This window comes from Podarcis bocagei (assembly GCF_964188305.1).
Source record: "Podarcis bocagei genome assembly, chromosome: 4".
In the NCBI taxonomy this organism is placed as follows: Eukaryota; Metazoa; Chordata; class Lepidosauria; order Squamata; family Lacertidae; genus Podarcis; species Podarcis bocagei.
In genome coordinates this window covers 235,776-250,611 of record NC_138128.1, presented here as the reverse complement: position 1 = coordinate 250,611, position 14,836 = coordinate 235,776, and the positions used below count along the sequence as shown (strand labels likewise).

The following is a 14,836-nucleotide window of genomic DNA, read 5'->3' as shown; positions in this document are numbered from 1 at the left end:
AAGAAGAAGTCCTTTAAAGGTGTTAGTAGCAGGATACTGTTGGGGCAGCAGTTGGACCCTCAGATTAGGATGGTTGGTGTTAAATTTCTATACCACCTTTCATCTGAAGATCACAGGGCACCGTGCAATATAACAGAAAAATAGCATCATAATAACAAAGAAAAACAATACCCCACCATAGTTTAAAAGGCCATAGATTGTAGTATAATTATTAAAGTTGAGTGGCAAGCAAGTCAGAGGAGGATAAGGAGATTGTGGGGAATCTGAACGGATCTCTTGTGCCTGTCTTCACAGCAGAAGAAACAGGGCGGATCCCAGTGCCAGAACTCACTTCCACAGGAAGGGAGTCTGAGAAACTGTTAGTGGGTAACCATTTCAGGAGGACTTTGTGAGGGGGCACCCAAGGGACCCCACCTGCACAAGGCCCTGCAAGGTAAATGCCCTGTCTTCCTCTGAGAGCACCTTTGAGGAAGGGTCCTTCATCCGACAGCCATCCAGAGTGGGGGCTTCTTGGAACAGAGGACCACCCTGGAACGCAATGCTCCTGGACGTCCCAAATTGGCATTTTTTTAAAGGACCATGTTGGTTGAGGCCAGTGAAAGCTGTTTCCAGTGGGAGTGGACAGCTGAGGCCCTTCTAGACACAGAAGCGGAGGTTGAATTCTGAGCAAAGCGCAGGCTCCTTCCCTACTGTTGTACGTGTGGGATCAGAGACTTCTTAGGGATGAGTTCATTTGGTCTCCCCCCCTCTCTCTAGGTCAACAGCGTTTGCTTAGAGGAAGTGACACATGAAGAAGCAGTGACTGCCTTAAAAAACACCTCCGACTTTGTTTACCTGAAAGTGGCAAAACCCACCAGCATGTTCATGAACGACAGCTACGCCCCGCCAGACATCACCAACGGTGAGTTGTTCTCTGGCAACCGGCGATTACTGCACTTTGGCTCCTTCCGTTGACTGAGGCATTCATACCTTGTACGGTGTGCTTGTAAAAGGAGATTTTCAGATTCTATGCCTGCTGGTCTGTTTCCTTTTTTCGGTTATGTAAAAGATGACATAAGCAATAATTTTCAAGAAATAGTAACTTAATTATTACAAAATCTCAAGGTGGCCTGTATATGGGAAAATGTGTTCATCTCATTAGGTTTTTAAGAGAAAACAAGGCTTCAATCTGTTGAAACAGTGGCTATGACTAACTTAGGGCTATTATTTTCAATGGGCCTACTCTGAGTAGGAAGGACTTAATTGGATACAACTCCCAAGTTCATTGTATCTGTGCAGAGAGTTGTTTTTCTTAGGGCTGTAGCTTTGCATGCAGGAGATCCCAGGCTCCACCCAGTGGCAGCATCCCCTGCTGTCTCCTTGAAATTAAGATAGATGCACCTGTAGGTACACACTGAGGCATGCTATAACTTAAAACTCAGCAGGCATTTACAAGGAAGCTGTGGTCCAGCTGAAGGAATGTTGGATCCTCTGCACAACTTTAGCCCCTCTAAATGGCCAACCAAAGAAGCCAGCCCCCCAGCCAGCTGTTGGGGAGATCAGCTTCCCCCTCTCTCCCCGTGAGTGCAGGAGGCGGCTTGGCCCAGATGTTAGGAAGCAGCTTGTGGGGGAAGGAGGCACTGACAGAGTTGAAAGCAAAAGATTTGGCTTCAGCGCAAATGGTTTGCACAGTTTTTTCTGATGTGCCAATAAGTTAAGTTCCTACATATGGCACTTGCACAGAGTTCACCATCTACATTTCTCTCCTTCCCAGCTTATTCTCAGCCTGCCGACAACCACACCAGCCCATCAACCTACTTGGGGCAGACCCTTCCGCCAGCGTCGCCAGGGAGATACTCCCCTATCCCCAAAGGGATGCTGGGAGACGATGAGATCACCAGGTAGGGAGCGGCTGGGTCCCTTGCAGAATGTCCCTCAAGGCTCCTCTTCCTCTTCTGGACCCCCACGTCCTGCCGCAGTGGGGACATAGGTTTCCAGGCAGGAGGTGATCATGCCTTCCTCTTAGCACGTATCTCCCTTTCATCCTGAGTTTGTGCTTCTTCAAAGTCCATGACACCTTTATGACACCTTTGGTCAAGGCTGTTCTCCAGTTGGAGCACTCGCAGGCCAGTGATTCCCAGTTGTCAGTGTTTATACTACTTTTTTTTAGATTTGCCTTGAGAGAGTCTTTAAACCTCTTTTGTTGACCACCAGCATTACGCTTTCCATTTTTAAGTTCGGAATAGAGTAGTTGCTTTGGAAGACGATAATCAGGCATCCGAACAACATACCTAGTTGTTCTATCCCGCAGAGCCTTAGGTGGGCTCACAGGGATCCAGAAACGCAGATTCCCAAAGAAGGCTTCCCACGCTACCAGGTTGATTGGTAGTTTATTACAGATCAGGGCCTTCTTGGGAGTGGCGCCCGCCCTGTGGAACGCCCTCCCACCAGATGTCAAAGGAAAAAATAACTACCAGACTTTTAGGAGACATCTGAAGGCAGCCCTGTTTAGGGAAGCTTTTAATGACCATGTCATTACCGAGGAGGCAGGTTGAGTCATTGTTTGAGGACTATCCCTGCCTCCAGGTCTGGTCCTGACCGGAAGGATACAGTAATCAGCAAGGGAAACCCACACGACCTGAAAGTGTTGCTGTGCAATGCCAGGTCAATGATGAATAAAACCACTGCCATCCACGACCTGATTGTGGATGGAGGATTTGACCTGGCTTGTGTAACAGAGACTTGGTTGGATGAAGCAGATGGGCCTGTCCTTGCCGCTGCTTGCCCACCAGGTTTCTCTTACGCACAGCAACCCAGGTCATGTGGGCGGGGAGGGGGGGTTGCAGTGATTTTTAGGAAGTCATTAGTCTGCACCAGGCGTCCTATTGGGAAGACCCAGTTTTCTGAGTGCATGTTCTGGAAGTTGGGCAATAGGGGCAGTACAGGATTCCTACTGGTGTACCGACCTCCCCGCTGCACCAAGGATTCCCTGCCCGAGCTGCTTCAGGTCGTGGCGGATGTTCTCCTGGAGACACCTAGCTTGGTTGTCCTGGGGGATTTTAACATCCATGCCGACACGACCTTACAAGGGGCCGCTTGGGACTTCGTGGAAAGCATGGCCTCCATGGGGCTGTCCCTGAATAAGTTTGGCCCAACCCATAGCCGTGGACATGCCTTAGACTTGGTGTTCACCACCATGGATGTTGGTGATCTGACACTAACCAAAAGCGAAACAAAAGAAGTGCCATGGTCAGATCACTTCCTGGTGCAACTGGACTTCTCCGCAACCCTTCCCCTCTGCAGGGAGGTGGGACCGATTTGGATGGTCCGCCCCCGCCACTTAATGGATCCAAATGGTTTCCAGAGAGTGGTAGGGGATGCTTTATCCCATGTTGATGGCCTTTCAGCTGATTCCCTGGTGGTACGCTGGAATGCGGAGTTAACCAGGGCTATTGACTGTTTGGCTCCGAAGCGCCCTCTCCGATTGCATGGAGCCCGGACAGCCCCGTGGTTTCCCCCGGAGCTGAGGGTGATGAAACAATCGTTGAGACGGCTAGAGCGCCGGTGGCGGAAAACTCATTCTGAATCAGACCGGACACGGGTTAGAGCTCAACGTCGAGCCTACCAAGTGGCAATGGCGACAGCGAAGAGGGCCTTCTTCGCCGCCTCCATTGCATCTGCAGAAAACAGCAGCAGGAGACTTTTTCAGGTGGTTCGCAATCTATTGGAACCACCTGTACCACCGGGGTCTGGTAGGGACCCCAAGATCTCCTGCAATGCTTTTGCAAAGTTTTTTGCAGATAAAATCGCTCAGATTCATAAGGAGGTAGACTCCACCATGGGAGCAGGGCCAGGGCGGGAGTGTGCTAGAGTTCTGTCTGGTCCTGTTACATGGGATCAATTCCAATCTGTTACCTCCGAGGATGTGGACAGGCTGCTTGAACAAGTGAAACCGACCACCTGTCTCCTTGATCCTTGCCCATCCTGGCTGATAAAAGCGAGCCGGGAAGGGCTGGGCAATGGGCTCTGCGGGGTGGTGAATGCTTCTCTCTGTGAGGGAGCCTTCCCAGATCCGCTGAAAGAGGCGGTCATTAAACCGCTTCTTGAAAAAACATCTTTAGACCCGGCCAATTGGGCCAACTATTGCCCAGTCTCAAATTTACCATTCTTGGGCAAGGTGATTGAGCGGGTGGTTGCCGAACATCTCCAAGCACGCCTGGAGGAAACGGACCATTTGGATCCCTTCCAATCGGGATTCAGGCCTCACGATGGGACTGAAACTGCCTTGGTCGCGCTGGTTGATGATCTCCGGCAGGCTAGGGACAAAGGTGAGAGCTGTTTCCTAGTTCTGCTGGATCTCTCAGCGGCCTTTGACACCATCAACCATAACATCCTTCTGGACCGTCTAGAGGGGCTGGGAGCTGGGGGCACTGTCATACAGTGGTTCCGCTCCTTTCTCCTGGGCCGTGTCCAGAAAGTGGTGGTGGGGGATGAGTGTTCAGACCCCTGGGCTCTCACTTGTGGGGTGCCTCAGGGTTCTGCCCTCTCCCCCATGCTTTTTAATATCTATATGAAGCCGCTGGGAGAGATCATCAGGGGGTTTGGACTGGGTGTTCATCAGTATGCAGATGACACCCAGCTCTACCTCTCCTTTAAATCAGAACCAGTGAAGGCAGTGAAGGTCCTGTGTGAGTGCCTGGAGGCGGTTGGAGGATGGATGGCGGCTAACAGATTGAGGTTGAATCCTGACAAGACAGAAGTACTGTTTTTGGGGGACAGGGAGCGGGTTGGTGTGGGGGATTCCCTGGTCTTGAATGGGGTAACTGTGCCCCTGAAGGACCAGGTGCGCAGCCTGGGAGTCATTTTGGACTCACAGCTGTCCATGGAGGCGCAGGTTAACTCTGTGTCCAGGGCAGCTGTCTACCAGCTCCACCTGGTACGCAGGCTAAGACCCTACCTGCTCTCGAACTGTCTCGCCAGAGTGGTGCATGCTCTAGTTATCTCACGCTTGGACTACTGCAACGCGCTCTACGTGGGGCTACCTTTGAAGGTGACCCGGAAACTGCATAAATCCAGAATGCGGCAGCTAGACTGGTGACTGGGAGCGGCCGCCGGGACCACATAACACCGGTTCTGAGAGATCTGCATTGGCTCCCAGTACGTTTCCAAGCACGATTCAAAGTGTTGGTGCTGACCTTTAAAGCCCTAACGGCCTTGGTCCTGTATACCTGAAGGAGCGTCTCCACCCCCATCATTCAGCCCGGACACTGAGATCCAGCGCCGAGGGCCTTCTGGCGGTTCCCTCATTGCGAGAAGTGAGGCTACAGGGAACCAGACTGAGGGCCTTCTCAGTAGTGGCGCCCGCCCTGTGAAATGCCCTCCCATCAGATGTCAAAGAGATAAATAATTACCTGACATTCAGAAGACATCTTAAGGCAGCCCTGTTCAGGGTAGTTTTTAATATGCAACGCTGTACTGTTTTTAACACTGATTGGGAGCCGCCCAGAGTGGCTGGGGAAACTCAGCCAGATGGGCGGGGTATAAATTATTATTATTATTATTATTATTATTAGGAAAAAACAAAATCACCACGAAAGGTCTGAAGGCTCCCTCCTTGCCCCTGTTTCCAGCACTCTGTGGGGCGGACTCCCCAGCAAGAAGATGGCTTGTCTGCCCCCAGGCACTGGAGCAAATGTACTTGATACAGTAGGGCAGCCCACAGGTGGCCATGATCTCCACCCCAGCCAAGGTTCCCCACAGGTGGCTGATATTGCTCTAATTAGGCCTGGAGCCTAGTATCCCATTCCCATGGATGACAACAACTCCCTTCCTTGAGCTGGTCAATTAACCTGCTTCTCAAGTGTGTTGCTTGAAAGCTTAGTGTTACAGCTGCCACCAATTGTGAGTTTATCTTGCGTATTCAGCTGGTGCTAGCAGAGCTCCTGGAACAACTCACCGATGGTTCAACACAACCAGTCCAATGAAGTTGAGGCTGAAGAATCATTGTTTTGACATGGGTGATCTTTGCTCCTTCCACTACACTGACATTAGTTCACCTGTCTTCCCAAGTGATATGTAACATTTTTCAGAGACACCATTGATCGAGTCTTTTGAGGAGTTGAAGATGGTGTTTATAAGTGGTCCATGTTTCACAAGCATGTAGTAAAGTTGGTAGTAGAATAGCTTTGTAAACGAGCATTTAGGTTTCCCTGCCAGAGTCCTGGTTCTCAAACACTCTGTGCTTCAATTGGGAGAAAGCTGCACTTGCAGAGCTCAGGCGATGCTGGATTTTGGCATCAATGTGTGGAAATATAACTGCCCAGGCAGGAGAAGAAACGTTACAGCATTAAGTTGGATTTGTGGCACTGTGGAAGGGTTGTTTTGTGCTTGTTGGTGTTTCACTTTGGTTTTTGGGATATTGAGCGGTAGGCCATCCTAAATGTATTCACAGAAGCTTACAGGAAACTTGGCTTATCGCTCAGTATACCAAAAACCAAAGTGCACATACACATACATGTCATCAGCATACTGAAGCTCTATGGTGGAAGTTGTGAGAACCCTGTTAGCTATTTGCAGTTTAGTAGCTTCAGAGAGCTTGCTGGGGAGACCATGCATTAAGTACTTTTTGAGTCCCTTTTTAAACAAGGTTTTAATAACAAAAACAAAAACTCCTTTTACACTAAAGATAACAGCAAACATGACCCAACCACCAACCCATCCCCCAGGGTAATGGGAGAGGAGCTAGGTGCTGCTCCTTATATACTAGACCCAATTGCTGACACAGCTTAGAATCATAGAATCATAGAGTTGGAAGAGACCACAGGGCCATCGAGTCCAACCCCCTGCCAAGCAGGAAACACCATCAGAGCACTCCTGACATATGGTTGTCAAGCCTCTGCTTAAAGACCTCCAAAGAAGGAGACTCCACCACACTCCTTGGCAGCAAATTCCACTGTCAAACAGCTCTTACTGTCAGGAAGTTCTTCCTAATGTTTAGGTGGAATCTTCTTTCTTGTAGTTTGGATCCATTGCTCTGTGTCCGCTTCTCTGGAGCAGCAGAAAACAACCTTTCTCCCTCCTCTATGTGACATCCTTTTATATATTTGAACATGGCTATCATATCACCCCTTAACCTCCTCTTCTCCAGGCTAAACATGATTAAGCTTGATTAACAAAACTCAGCAGCACCTGCTATGTTTCACAGCTGTAAGACTGGGTCTCGTTATTTTGCCCTGGCTCTTAAAGACATACACAACTTGTGAAACAATAACGAACCTTCAGTTTAAAGTGACCATTCAACAGCCTCCTCTTTGCTGACAAGGCTTCGCCAGGCAGAACCGCTCAGGGACCTGGTCCACCTGGTGGAGGCGGATCAGCTTCAGAGGAGTGGGCAAGACCCAGGCAGGTGGGAGAAGGAAGGGTCACCGTATTCCCCTTAGGCCCTGTCTGGCCAAGACAGCCTTGGCTTCTGACTCTGACCAGCCTCGCAGTTTCATGACTGGCAGTTTCTTTATTCTTTATTCTTGTCTTTATTATGTTTTTATATATGTTGGAAGCCACCCAGAGTGGCTGAGGCAACCCAGTCTGATGGACGGGGTACAAATAAAACAACAGTTATTACTACTATTATTATTACCATTGTTGTTGTCGTTAACTGACTGAAATCTAAAAAGGTGTTTTGAGTTCTAGCCCTAATATTGGCAGGCTAATGACGGGAATTCTCTCCATCTTTCAGGGAGCCACGGAAGCTGGTGCTCCATCGAGGATCCACAGGGCTTGGCTTCAACATAGTGGGAGGAGAAGACGGCGAAGGCATCTTTGTCTCCTTCATCCTTGCAGGGGGGCCTGCAGATCTAAGTGGCGAGCTCAGGAAAGGAGACCGTATAATTTCAGTAAGATGACTGAAAGGGGAAGAGCAGGACTCTCCCTTTCTCTGACTCTGCTTGTTTTTTTGACCCTTGAGGAAGGTGGGCAACATGTAGGCAGCCCATGTGGGGCACTGAGTGTGGGGCAGTGTGCTTCTTGGAACCACCAGGGGGACAGTTCTGGGTCTCACCAGCATCTCAGTCCACAGGTTGTCCCTTGGAAGGTCTTGCTTTATTTATTCATTGCATTGTATCCAGTCTTTTCTCCAAGGAGCTCAAGGTGCCCTACATGGTTCTCCCCCTCCTCATTTATTCCCCACAACAACCCTGTGAGGTAGATTAGCCTGAGAGGCAGTGATGGGCCAAAGGTCACCCAACGAGCTTCATGGCCAGGTGGGGATTTGAGCCTGGTCTCCCAAGTCCTAGAATCCAGCGCTCTACAATCTACACCACACTGCCTTTTTATTACTTATGTATTTATCTGTGATATTTATAAACCATCCACCAACCAAGTTCTCTGTGCAGTTTACATAATTTTGAGGGTCTAGGATAGGTCAGCAGAAGGTGCCGGAGTCTGCAGCATCCTGCCCCTGCTCAAAGACCCCAGCCTTCACGTTCTGCGCAATGTCCCTCCTTGCTTTCCTAAATATTCTGTGTTTACATTTGTTTTGCAGGTAAATGGTGTAGACCTCAAAGCTGCAACTCACGAAGAAGCAGCTGCTGCCTTGAAAAACGCCGGCCAAGCTGTCACCATAGTGGCTCAATACCGTCCAGAAGGCAAGTGAATTGCTGAGTTAATCCACCTGTCCTGCAGGGGAAAGCTGCGTTGATTAAGGCGTGGGGGGAGGGGAAGGGGGTTAGGGTACTGGCAAGAGCAGGCAGAAAGAACATCTCTGAACGTGAGCAGAATGTGCCCACATGAAGCCCCGAGTTGGTTGGTTTCCCACCATGGGTCAGTGTTTCAGAGAAGGACACTGCAACCCCCCGCCCACGTGCTGGAACAATGCCAGTTGCTCAGGGCAGGTGAGGTCGGCATTGCAAGTGGCCAAGGGATGTGTCTTGCTCCTGGAGTCTGTAGCGGAATCCTGTTCCTGTGCCAATGACTAACCTAAAGGGTTTCGCCAGCCTGACTTCCCCCCTGCAACTGTTGGCTACTCCTCATGTATGCTCCCTTTCTTCCATTTCTTATACATGCCCTTTTTAACTCACAGCTCATCCGTAAGCTCCTTGTGCAGCCACGTTGGTTTCCTTTGATGCCCCCCACTTTTCTTTCTTGTTGGTATTGTCTGCATTTGGGCCTTCAATATTTCTCCTTTTAGAAACTCGCATCCTTCTTGGACTCCCTTCTCTCTGAGTATTTCTGACCCTGGGATCTCACCCAGTAGCTCCTTCAGCTTTTTGAAATTGGCCTTCTTAAAGTCCAGAGTGTGTGTCTGACCACAGTACACTCAGTTTTCCCTTACCTCTGTATCCTGAAACCCAGGAGAACATGATCGCTTTCTCCCAAGTTTCCAAGTACTTCCACTTTGTTGATCAGTTCCTCCCTATTGGTGAGTACCAAGATAGATAATCTGCTTGTTGCTTCTTCCACCTTCTGGGAAATAAAATTATCAGTGAGGCAGCAGAGGAATTTGTCATTCTTGGCAGAGTCGTGAGTCTCAACAGTTATTGGGGAAGTTGAAGTCCCCCATAATTAGCAAACATTCAAAAATAAGAGATATACTAATCTGCTCTAATAAGGCATCATCCAAGTCTTCAGTCTGGCTTCAGTCTATAGCAGACACTGACAGTAAGGTCACTGTTTCTCCTACAATTTTTACCCATATACTCTCAGTCTGTTTTTCATGCTCCAGGTCATGGATTTCTTCAAATGTACGCATCCTTTATATATAATGCTGCTACTCCTCCCTTCCTGTGTGGTCTGTTCCTTTTGAACAGGTTATACCCCTCAGTTCCTACATTCTAGTCATGAGTCTCATCCCACCAGGTTTCAGTAATGCCTACCAGGTCATAGTTGCCATCCTGTACTAAAAGCTCCCGTTCATCTTGCTTGTTTCCCATATTCTGTGCATTTGTGTAGAGACAACTGAAACCACGAGACATTCCCTGCAGCTGCTTCCTTCCTGCCCTTTAGCAGGTTTCTAGAGCACCACCTCAGTCTCCTGTGCACCAATGAAGCTCTTATCCCCAGTGTCAGGTGTCCTTTTGACATTTGTCTTGTGTTTTCTCCCTCCCCCTCAAAATCTGGTTTAAAGACAAACATAGCGCAGGTGTTGCAGGTCACTGCAGCAGCTCCCTCACCCTCCATCTCTCTTGGTCCTATGCACACCGAGAGACAGCACTCTGGGCCTCCCCCTTGAACTCTCCCATTAAACACCCTTGCAAACATCCCTGTTGGAAAGCTCCCAGCATCTGCACTGAGTTAAGGTTGCCTGCTGCTGGCTGCTGGCTGCTCCCTCAGGCTGGCTTCCTCTCAGCTGACACTCCTCCCCATCTGATCTTGTGCTCCAGCAGAGCAGTCAGCCACACCCTCAGGTTCCCAAAGACACAGGCTTCACTCTCTTCAGTCTCCTCCAGCAATCCTTCCCCCTGTTTGCAAGGCCAGTTTGCAGGCTCTGGTCACGAGCTCCCAGAATCTGCACTGAGCTACGTTTGAAGAGGAACAGAAACACCTTTGCTCCCAACATCTTCTCTTCCGGGGCAGAGAGTTGGCTGTTCAAAACAAGATTGGACAATATTCCAAGAATATCTCAAAAAGTACTGTGATAATGCAAATCTCCTGACAGATTTAGATTGAATCTTGAATTACAAGGAAACCATAAAAGTAAAAATTACTCTTGATAAGTAACGGAAAAAATAAGAAAGTTCATATAGATAAATAAGGTGTAAAAGGTACAATGCGGTGAATCGGAAGTTAAAGTACAGTGGTGCCTTGGGTTACAAATGCTTTGGGTTACAGACTCCACTAACCCAGAAATGGTACCTCTGGTTAAGAATTTTGCTTCAGGATGAGAACAGAAATTGGGCAGCGCCTCTCTTCTATTAGATTCACTGCTTTCTCCCTCTAAGAAACTGGAAATTTGTAACTCTTCCCTGACATATACCCTGCCTTTTCCCCTGACGGGCTCAAGGCAGCTTACAGATAAAATAGGAACGGCCAAAAACACATAGAGAGAATGAAGCTATCATTGGAAAACAAACATAGAATTAAAACTATCTATTGATATAAATATAAAAGGTCTATTAAGAACATACTGATAATTACAGTGAAAACAGCACAGCACCAGCTCTCCGATCACAATCGTCTACGCTGGTTATCTGTGCCAGTTGGAGGTGGGAAGCTTTAGTTCCCAGGTAAAATTCAACTTTCTGTGCACTAAGTTAAGTTACTTGTAGTGTTGCTTTCCAATAGCACTTCAGGCAGGAGCCTGAGAAATAGGCTTGTGCCATAGAAAGGAGGGTCTGAGCCAGCCAGGTTCCCCCCACTTGCTGATCTCCAAAGCTCCGCCCTGCAGGAGGCGGCCAAGCCCCTGGCCCCTGGGTCTGGCGCTCCTGGGAGTCCAGCCGCTGTCAGCAGAGCAGGTGGCGCTGCTGTCGAAGGAAGGAGCTGCTTGTCGCCATGCGCCCAAGTTGGATGTGTGCCATTTCCGTAATGGGCAGAAGCAGCAGGCGGGCGGCTGGGTGAGCTGGGCATGGAAGCCCCTCCCGGCACCCAGGCTGCCTTTTCCCCAGAGGTGCTTTGTGTTTCTTCATCCAAGCCTACGACCTTCACTGCTGATTTCTCCTTCTGGCCGTGGTATGAAAGAGACCACTGTGTCCTTTCAAGAGATGTCCAGTTTCTCTTTGATGGGATCGTGATCTGGACTCTGCAGTCAATTGTGTGGAGGGTGGGGGAGGAAGTCAGGATTGCCAAGGCTGCCGTTGGCACAAGCCTCTCTGCACCTCCTGGAGCAGGTGATGGTCCTGATGGGCTCCCCTTCCCTTGCTCTGCATGTGCTCCCAGCTTGGACTGGCTTTAATCCGAGTCACGTGGGCAGCAGGCAGAGACGGCGGAGGTGCGGCTTCTGCCCAGGAGGACTGAGAAGCAGAGCTGCCGTGAGTTCTGCTGCTTCCTGGCTGCTTTAGTGAAAGGTGCTTGGCTTGCTTTGGCTGGACCCGTCAGCTGGAGAGAGGCATGTGAGTAGAGAGCGCCATGAGATCAGACGAGCAAGCGCAGCACTGCCAGGGTTAGCAGGGGCCCCAGGTCGGGGCTTTGTCTTGCTGGAGAAGGCAATCCAGTTAGTGCAGATTAGAGTGGGAGGAAGGAGGGAGATGCAGCTGGAGTGTTTTCTTGCAGGTGGCAACCAAGTCGTTGCAAAAAATCTCCGCCAGAATTGCCCCTGCAAGGGCCCTTTGCCGGCTCTTTGCTCTGGCTGGCTGGCCAGGAAGTGTTCACAGAGCCCCTGGTGCCACGCTGTGCAAAGGATTCTCCTTGCTTAGAAGCAGCCGTGGTGCTTCTGGTGTTGTCTTGTTGCCACAGACAGTGGTCTGGTGGTTGGTATCCAGAGAGGGGAATTTTCTCCCCCAGACGTTTGCCAGGCATGTTCCCTGCAGGCATACCTGGGGGGTAGGGGTAGCTTGTTGAGCTGGTGGTCGGAAGGTAATTGGGATCTGCCAGTAGATCGGCAAGGAGGGTTTCTGACTCCCAGCTGGTTAACCAATAGCAACAACAAACAGCTCAAGCTACGTTAGACTACTGAAATGAATAAAGCCAACCCAGAACGGACTGTGGCGATGAGCTCAGTTCAGTCCTAGGCTCAAAATGCCCTTTTGTGCTCTAGTTGTCCTGCCTTGTGCAGACGGCTCTTCTGGCAAAGGGCAGAGTAGATCCAGCAAGCCTGAAGTCTGCCCATTCTGGGCAGTGCTGGGTCCTGTCTTGGAATTCCATATTGTAATTCTGCATGGCTCTGGGGACTTGGGTGTGTGCTTATTTTTAATATTTTGTTTTATATATACTGTGGGTTTAAACCATTTTGTTTTGAGCCACTTCAATTGAAATGTGGTGTGCACATTTTCAGAGAGTTAAAATTATGGTTTTATGCCAGGGAGAGAAAGAGTGCCGGAGAGACTTCACCGTTTGTCACAAAATCTAGACTGTGGAAAACACAGCAGAACTTGAAGCCTTTGGAGGGAGCACACTTTGCAGCAGCAGCAGCTGTTGTTGTAGGGTTCCAAGATGCTGACTTATTTTGAGCTAGCAGCATTCTCCTTTTTCATTTCTGTTTGTCAGAATACAGCCGTTTTGAAGCTAAAATACACGACTTGCGAGAGCAGATGATGAGCAGCAGCATCAGTTCCGGGTCGGGGTCCCTGCGGACAAGCCAGAAACGGTCTCTCTATGTCAGGTAAGTTGCCTTCTGAGCCAGTTGGTGGGACTTGCCCAGGAGCTGCTCTTTGGTGACTGGGCTTGTTCCTCAGAGGATGCGGAGACTGTGGCGGCTGCTGGGCGCTTTCTTTCTGGTTGGCTCAGTCACCTTGGAGCAATCAAATGGTCTTGGGAAAATTGGCTTTCTTGCTTGAATGCAATTTTCAAGTTCAAGAATATGCCAGAGGAAGTTGCCAAGGTTTGCTGGTATGCACCTAGGAGGGCAGCAGGGGTCTCCCAGAATTCTGGTTCTGCAGGCATGTGTTGCACTGTGACCTCCCCAAGGGGCAGAATTGCTGACCAGGGTTGCACCTTTGTCTGTCACCCAGAATGGCAAGCTGGCCTATGGAGAGCTAGCAGTGGCCAAAGGGATTCCATGATGGACGGAGGTGGAGGAGGGTGAGCTGACCGACTGGAGGGCTTGCTGGTTAGTTGCCTTGCAGCTTAGCGGTTCTGGGGCAGAGCGCTTGCTGAGGAAGGGCCACTGGCAGGCAGCCTGTGCCTCCATTGCTGAAGTCGGGAGGCTTGTCAAAAGGGCAGCTGGCTGCAAGAGGGTGAGGGGGGCGTTCTGCCTTTCTCTTGAGGAGAAGGAGAGGCGGTGGTTGGCGGCTGATGTTGTTGAACAGTCAGAGTAGCTGCAGATGCGGGAGGCCACCTGCCTGTCAGAAACCTCTGTAAGCTCCACTGCCCCATTCTCTCATTGCCTGGTACATAAAGAGGGGACCACGGACCAAGACAAACCTCTCCAGGCGTCTTCCTGATGAAGCGCAGGCCGGGACATCCATCACTTTTCAGTCCCGGTGTGCACCAGCGACACATATCCGAAGATCAGCAGAGTAGAGCAGAAACGATGTGGAGCTTAGGTGTGGCATTCTAGGTAATTTATTAAGCAATATATACAGAACAAAGCAATCATGGCGTCCTCACACATCTTCTCCAAGAGAGAGAGAGAAAGTAAGTAAGTAAGTAAGTACAAAAGTACACGTAAGTACAAAAGTACACCTTCCAAGCCTGGAAAATAAACACAGACATGTGATGTAACAGTCACATATCCAGCAACGGGAGAATGAAAATGCTGACATCCGGAACACCAGAATCTGGCCCGTCTAGTCCAGCACCCTCTTCTCAGAGTGGCTGAACGGTGGCCTTGACTGCTGGCTCCTTTGTTTGGTCTGCTGGGTCTTGAGTGTCCTTCCCTCCATGGGTGACGGGGTGAAAGTCTCCAGGCAAGGCCAGGAGGCTCAAGTCAAATCTTTGTGGACAGGCCTATTTGTCCTGCTGGTGCTGGTAGGGTGCAAATGAAACCCTGTGCTTCATGTCCATAAGACTGAGCTTCTGATCAGCAAGAGGAGGACTAGACCATGTTAATTCATAATGATGCCTTGACAAATTTCTCTGAAACTCCTTGGGCTTTTGAATAAAGGGTTTCTTCTCTCTTGGGTTTTCCATCTTTGCAGCTGTTAATAGACTTAAAAGTAGCAATGTCAAACCACAACAAGGTCTCGTGACTAAGGTGGAATAGCCAGATCTGTCTTTTGCAGCAATAACAAAGGGTCCTGAGCAAATGTATCATGGCATCAGCTGCCGC

The 14,836-nt window shown here is 49.7% G+C and overlaps 1 protein-coding gene across 14 annotated transcripts in view; it reads left to right on the top strand.

Annotated features, from left to right (window-relative positions):
- Positions 1–14,836, top strand: part of DLG1 (discs large MAGUK scaffold protein 1) — an 85,251-nt gene that overhangs the window by 53,288 nt on the left and 17,127 nt on the right. For all 14 annotated transcript variants that reach the window (XM_081190108.1, XM_081190107.1, XM_081190119.1 and 11 more), the window contains 5 exons: positions 757–901; positions 1,754–1,880; positions 7,715–7,871; positions 8,519–8,621; positions 13,114–13,228. In XM_081190108.1, coding sequence (XP_081046234.1) covers positions 757–901; positions 1,754–1,880; positions 7,715–7,871; positions 8,519–8,621; positions 13,114–13,228 — 647 coding nt within the window. The remainder of the gene's footprint in view (positions 1–756; positions 902–1,753; positions 1,881–7,714; positions 7,872–8,518; positions 8,622–13,113; positions 13,229–14,836) is intronic.